The 7,012-nt window shown below is 36.6% G+C and overlaps 2 protein-coding genes across 2 annotated transcripts in view; both read right to left on the bottom strand.

The window, feature by feature from the left end:
- Positions 1-417: 417 nt before the first annotated feature.
- LOC107657595 (chemokine-like receptor 1) lies at positions 418-1,403 on the bottom strand. Its single transcript, XM_016445754.1, has one exon. It carries the CDS (start codon positions 1,401-1,403, stop codon positions 600-602), a length of 804 nt encoding a protein of 267 aa, XP_016301240.1. The 3' UTR covers positions 418-599.
- Positions 1,404-1,971: 568 nt separating this feature from the next.
- Positions 1,972-7,012, bottom strand: part of LOC107657616 (chemokine-like receptor 1) — a 6,253-nt gene continuing 1,212 nt past the window's right edge. The window contains exon 2 of the mRNA XM_016445770.1: positions 1,972-3,297. Within this exon, the coding sequence (XP_016301256.1) occupies positions 2,154-3,281 (1,128 nt within the window). The 5' untranslated portion in view covers positions 3,282-3,297 and the 3' untranslated portion in view covers positions 1,972-2,153. The remainder of the gene's footprint in view (positions 3,298-7,012) is intronic.

Raw genomic sequence — 7,012 nt, 5'->3', positions numbered from 1 at the left:
ACAACATGCATTACACACATTACATTATTAAATATCTAAAATGATTCATGTCATTTTCACATTTGAAAAAGAATATGTTAAAAAAACGAAATATTCTCTTGTATTAGTGTTCAGTTTTTGATTATATCTAAATTAAGACCACTATGAGACCAGAGTAAGAGGCTTAATTGATAAGTTTATTTAGCTTCAGCTTTTTGCTTGATTTTTGAAATACATAAACAAATGTAATTCTATTTTATATGAAATAAAAGATACTTTATAAAAATGTATGTGCAGACAATAGTTATACAGTAAAGACAAGCTAATACATGTAAAAAAATGCATTATCATATATGCTTACAATAGCAATTTTTATTCATCATTAAATCTCTCTCTCTCACACACACACACACACACATTTATATAATAATTCTGCATCACATAAGCATTTCCCCATAAGAGCAAGGCAGTTTTAATGTAAAGCTTCAAACTAACTGAATTTCCTTTGGTCCAGTTCTTCAGGTTAATGTGTCTCACTTTTATTAATGATGGCATTAGATCCACATGAGACACTTTGTAAAGTCCTTCTTTAGAAAAAGTGCTTCATTTATGTTATACTGTTATACTTCTGCATCAGAGAAAGACTTGCTCCCGTTCTCTTTGTTTCGAAAAGTGGGCATTGAATTTGTGCAGGTATTTGTGCGTGAAACTTCCTCTGTGAAAGCAGTTTCCAAAACCTTCAGTATTGACTTGCGCACCTTGTCTTTAAAGTCTTGTCCCATGAAAACATACAACAATGGGTTCAGGCAGCTGTTTAGGAAAGCCAAACTGGTCGCAATGGGAATTCCAACAGTGGTGACATATTGCAGGGTGGAGCTGTATTTCACCCTCATGTGGTTTACCATCTCAATGAGCACCAGGATATGGTAAGGAGCCCAACAAATGAAGAAGGCGGTGATCACAGCAGCAATGATTTTGAAGGGACGTCCAGTTCGGCCAGACATGGAACGGTTTCTTTGGAGACGATGGATGATGACCACATAGCAAGAGACGATGATCACAAAAGGCACCACAAAGCCTATGATGAAACGGGTAATGATCATGGCACGATGCCGTAGAATACGGATCTCCACCACCTCTGGTGTTTCATAGTCATCGGAGAATGCAAAGTTGTTGAAGCAGTTGATTATGTTTGAGTTGCTGTGGTCGGGTGCAGTGTCCTTGAAGACAAAGTAGGGTGAGCTCAGCACCAGGGCGAATAACCAAACTCCAAAGCTCACCACAGAAGCTCGGCTCACATTCCGATGGTTCTGTGCCCAGATTGGACGCACCACAGACACACAGCGGTCAACACTGATCACAACCAGGATGTACACACTGGCAAACATGTTGACTAGATTTAACACTCCAAAAAATATGTACATACAAGATTTAAATTTCTGTAAAGTGTATTACAAGGCTTTTCGTGGTTTTACAATTTTTGTACAATACAGTCTTGGAAGAAATCCATAGATTCTTTGAATAATTCAGTGAACTGTCCTCTTTAGACACTTAGTGTAATTTAGTTGAATAGAAACAACATGCATTACACACATTACATTATTAAATATCTAAAATGATTCATGTCATTTTCACATTTGAAAAAGAATATGTTAAAAAAACGAAATATTCTCTTGTATTAGTGTTCAGTTTTTGATTATATCTAAATTAAGACCACTATGAGACCAGAGTAAGAGGCTTAATTGATAAGTTTATTTAGCTTCAGCTTTTTGCTTGATTTTTGAAATACATAAACAAATGTAATTCTATTTTATATGAAATAAAAGATACTTTATAAAAATGTATGTGCAGACAATAGTTATACAGTAAAGACAAGCTAATACATGTAAAAAAATGCATTATCATATATGCTTACAATAGCAATTTTTATTCATCATTAAATCTCTCTCTCTCACACACACACACACACACATTTATATAATAATTCTGCATCACATAAGCATTTCCCCATAAGAGCAAGGCAGTTTTAATGTAAAGCTTCAAACTAACTGAATTTCCTTTGGTCCAGTTCTTCAGGTTAATGTGTCTCACTTTTATTAATGATGGCATTAGATCCACATGAGACACTTTGTAAAGTCCTTCTTTAGAAAAAGTGCTTCATTTATGTTATACTGTTATACTTCTGCATCAGAGAAAGACTTGCTCCCGTTCTCTTTGTTTCGAAAAGTGGGCATTGAATTTGTGCAGGTATTTGTGCGTGAAACTTCCTCTGTGAAAGCAGTTTCCAAAACCTTCAGTATTGACTTGCGCACCTTGTCTTTAAAGTCTTGTCCCATGAAAACATACAACAATGGGTTCAGGCAGCTGTTTAGGAAAGCCAAACTGGTCGCAATGGGAATTCCAACAGTGGTGACATATTGCAGGGTGGAGCTGTATTTCACCCTCATGTGGTTTACCATCTCAATGAGCACCAGGATATGGTAAGGAGCCCAACAAATGAAGAAGGCGGTGATCACAGCAGCAATGATTTTGAAGGGACGTCCAGTTCGGCCAGACATGGAACGGTTTCTTTGGAGACGATGGATGATGACCACATAGCAAGAGACGATGATCACAAAAGGCACCACAAAGCCTATGATGAAACGGGTAATGATCATGGCACGATGCCGTAGAATACGGATCTCCACCACCTCTGGTGTTTCATAGTCATCGGAGAATGCAAAGTTGTTGAAGCAGTTGATTATGTTTGAGTTGCTGTGGTCGGGTGCAGTGTCCTTGAAGACAAAGTAGGGTGAGCTCAGCACCAGGGCGAATAACCAAACTCCAAAGCTCACCACAGAAGCTCGGCTCACATTCCGATGGTTCTGTGCCCAGATTGGACGCACCACAGACACACAGCGGTCAACGCTGATCACAACCAGGATGTACACACTGGCAAACATGTTGAGGAAACTGAGAGTGCTGTTGAATTTGCACATGAACTGGCCAAAAGGCCAGTGGAAGCCCATAGCCGTATAAGCCACGCTGAGAGGGAGGAAGGCTGTGAAGAGGAAGTCTGCTACAGCAAGGTTCAGAAACCAGACTGTGTTGACCGTCCTTTTCATTTTGAATCCAGTAACCCAAATGACAATGCCATTGCCCACCACTCCAAGTACAAAAGCCAGACTGTAGACTATGAGTGACATGATGTTAAGAGATTTCCTGAGATCTGTATTCTCATCATAATCATCATCATCATAGTCATCTTCATACTCGGATGAGTTGTAATTGAGAGGACTTTTTGTAAAATTGTATGGATCCATCACTGTATCTTCAAACCTAGGTTGACAGAACAAATATGGTATTTAGTAGTTAATTATAAGCAGTCAAGATATACCTAGACTGAGAGAAGCATAAAAAAATACTTTGTTTTTAGCATAAGAAACAAATGGAGAATTTTTATTTTTTTATTTTTATTTGTCCTTGTCCTTTGTAGAGGACGCCAGGACTAAGTTATTTAAAAAAAATAAACAGATATGAAAAGGCATGTAAAGGCAAAACAATGTTTTTTTTTTTCATTCACCAATCAGTTTTTAGGTTTCAGGCTATTTTTAACCAAACTTTGTATAAAGATGCAATCCCACACACTATCAATTCTTGCTAAATAATGAAGTTTATTAACAAAAGCAACGTTTCGGTCCACTGTCCTTCATCAGGCCTATACATACTATTAGTCAAAACATTTTTAAATACACTCCCAACCAATGAGTGACATCGACATGTGGACCAATCACCAACTCATACATCATAAATAACCAGGGCTCAAATATCCAATAAAAAACACCTTACAACATTACAAACAGATGATATTACACAATTTAAACGCAAAGTTCATCGTTTTTGTAAAATCACAATATCAAGAAATTCAAATCTTGACAGAGTTACAATATCATCCCATCTTGATCAAACAGACACTCAGATATACAATAAGAACACTTTACAACATTACATTAAATAATGCTTCATCATTTAACCCCAAGGGTGATAAAGTTTGCAAAAGTCACAATGCAAAACAACTCACGTCTTAATAAAAGGCTATCAATGTCACCACTTCTTGGTGGAACAGACACCTTTTCAATCCCCAAGAAACGTAGGGAGGACACATCATGATTAAAAGAGAGGAAATGCGCAGCAACTGGCTAAGTAATATATTTTCTCCTAATGGAGCTCTTATGCTCACTGATCCTTTGTTTCAATTGACGAGATGTTTTCCCCACATAACACAGACCACATGGACATCGAATAAGGTACACAACATGGGTAGAAGCACACGTAATAACAGAGTTAATTTTATATTTTCGACCTGTTCTTGGATGACAGAAAACAGCAGTTTTAAATGTATTGTTACACTGTGCACAATTACTACAACGATAATTTCCATTCTGTATAGGACTCAATAAAATTTGAGATGTAAGAGGAGCAGCACTCTGAAAACGGGCATGCACCAGAAGATCTCTTAAGTTTCTGGAACGTTTATACACAGTCATCGAAGGGTGTTGGAAAAGATGACTCAACTCGGGGTCCTAAGATAACAAATGCCAATGTTTTTTAAAAATATTTCTTATCTGATAAGATGTTTATGAATAAGTAGTAATAAAGGTAAATTAATGTTTTTTTTGTACGTTTTATCTTCTTGTTTAACAACTCTGTACGTGGTTTTCGAAAAGTATCAAAAGCATCATTAACACATTTTGTGGGATATCCTCTATCCAAGAATTTCTTTTTCATAATCCCAGACTTTTCAACAAAATCAGAATCTGAATGGCAAATCCTTCTTAGTCTATAGAACTGACTCTTGGGTAAACCCCTTTTCAAAGAGGAAGGATGGAAACTCATAGTTAGTAAAAGAGTATTACGATCAGTTTCATTAGTATACAAAGTGGTTATCAAATTTACTTCATATTTATACACCCACATATCCAAAAAAATGAACTTTAGAAGGGCCTCACTTCAAGAGAAAATTATAGTTCCTCTACTAAAGTATTCAAAACAGTCACAAACTCATGACCCTCATCTAGGTCTCCCAAAGAAATACAGAATATGTCATCGATATATCTATACCATTTCCTTATATGGGAATAAAACGGATTAGCATCACGATTGTAAATATAGCAATGTTCAAAATGGCCCATGAATAAATTTGCATTAATTTGGGGCAAAAATCGAACCCATCACCGTACCACTCACTTAAAGGTAAAAGTCATTGTCAAAGTTAAAATAATTGTACTTTAAGACATAGGAGGCCATCTCGACTACGAAGTCCAAAGGTGGAGAAGAAGCCTCACCACTTTCTGCAAGATAGTATCTCAAAGCATTCAGTCCCTTTTCATGTGGAATGTTGGTGTACAGACTCGATATATCTAGAGTTAACAACAACACTGTATCAGGTAAATTTCGTAGCTCAGAGATCTTATTAATGAAATCTGTAGAATCTCTAATATAAGAAGGTAATTTCTGCACAAATGGTTTAATAAAGTAATCCACATATTGGGTGGAATAAAGGAGATAAAAGAGAGTTGGTTTGAGCCACTATTGTCACATTCGCTACTGTGAGGAGCACGGAGCGAGGAACGAGGAGACGAGGAGACGAGGAGTATACTTTGAACAAAGAGACTTTAATGACATCCATGGAACAAGGAACACACACGTAGCGGGGAGAGACGACATTCAATACCGGACAGGAAACAATGGGCAGAACACACTTTATATACAACTTAATCAGGGGAAGACGAGACACACCTGTAATCAAATTGGAAACAATGGACATGGGAAAACTGGGTCATGGAAGACGTGGGGAGCAAAACACAAGACACAGGACTGACAACTATAGGGTGGCCAGGAGGATCAACCAATCTTTTGTGGTCAATTTAAAAAAAGGATCAGTGAGCATAAGAGCTCCATTAGGAGAAAAGATATTACTTAGCCAGTTGCTGCGCATTTCCTCTCTTTTAATCATGATGTATCCTCCCTACGTTTCTTGGGGATTGAAAAGGTGTCTGTTCCACCAAGAGGTGGTGACACTGATAGCCTTTAAGACGTGAGTTGTTTTGGATTGTGACTTTGCAAACTTTATCACCCTTGGGGTTAAATGATGAAGCATTATTTAATATAATGTTGTAAAGTGTTCTTATTGTATATCTGAGTGTCTGTTTGATCAAGATGGGTTGATATTGTAACTCTGTCAAGATTTGAATTTTTGATATTGTGATTTTACAAAAACGATTAACTTTGCGTTTAAATTGTGTAATATCATCTGTTTGTAATGTTGTAAAGTGTTTTTAATTATATATTTGAGCCCTGGTTATTTATGATGTACGAGTTGGTGATTGGTCCACATGTCGATGTCACTCATTGGTTGGGAGTGTATTTAAAAATGTTTTGACTTTAATAGTATGTATATGCCTGATGAAGGACAGTGGACCGAAATGTTGCTTTTGTTAATAAACTTCAATATTTAGCAAGAATTGATAGTGTGCAAAATTGCATCTTTATATTTTGGACTTGACAGTTTTGTTGGACCTTTTTTCCTACGCACCTATCGTTTTTTCAGGTGTGCTGAGTTTGTGTTGATTAACCAAACTTTGTACAAAGATGTTTCTCAACTATGTTATGAAAGATATAACAGAATGATTTGATATACTTTAAGACATAGGAGGCCATCTCGACTAAGAAGTCCGAAGGTGGAGAAGAAGCCTCACCACTTTCTGCAAGATAGTATCTCAAAGCATTCAGTCCCTTTTCATGTGTAATGTTGGTGTACAGACTCGATATATCTAGAGTTAACAACAACACTGTATCAGGTATCTTTACACACATGCAATATGTGTGTAAAATGTCCATAAATTGGTATTCCCATTCTATACAATGAATCTATACATTGCATCTAATTTGCATATTAATGTGTTCTTGGGGCAAACCATAATGAAAAAAGAAGTGTTATACTGGGAGTAATAACTTGGCAACATTTTCATAAGAATATGTGATCTATAATTTC

This window comes from Sinocyclocheilus anshuiensis, unplaced genomic scaffold, assembly GCF_001515605.1.
Source record: "Sinocyclocheilus anshuiensis isolate Anshui unplaced genomic scaffold, SAMN03320099.WGS_v1.1 scaffold43, whole genome shotgun sequence".
In the NCBI taxonomy this organism is placed as follows: Eukaryota; Metazoa; Chordata; class Actinopteri; order Cypriniformes; family Cyprinidae; genus Sinocyclocheilus; species Sinocyclocheilus anshuiensis.
The sequence above is the reverse complement of the archived record's forward strand: the minus strand, read 5'-3'. Positions and strand labels throughout refer to the sequence as shown.

Coding starts and splice junctions, on each gene's coding strand:
- LOC107657595 (XM_016445754.1), bottom strand. CDS start 1,403: ATGTACATATTTTTTGGAGTGTTAAATCTAGTCAACATGTTTGCCAGT.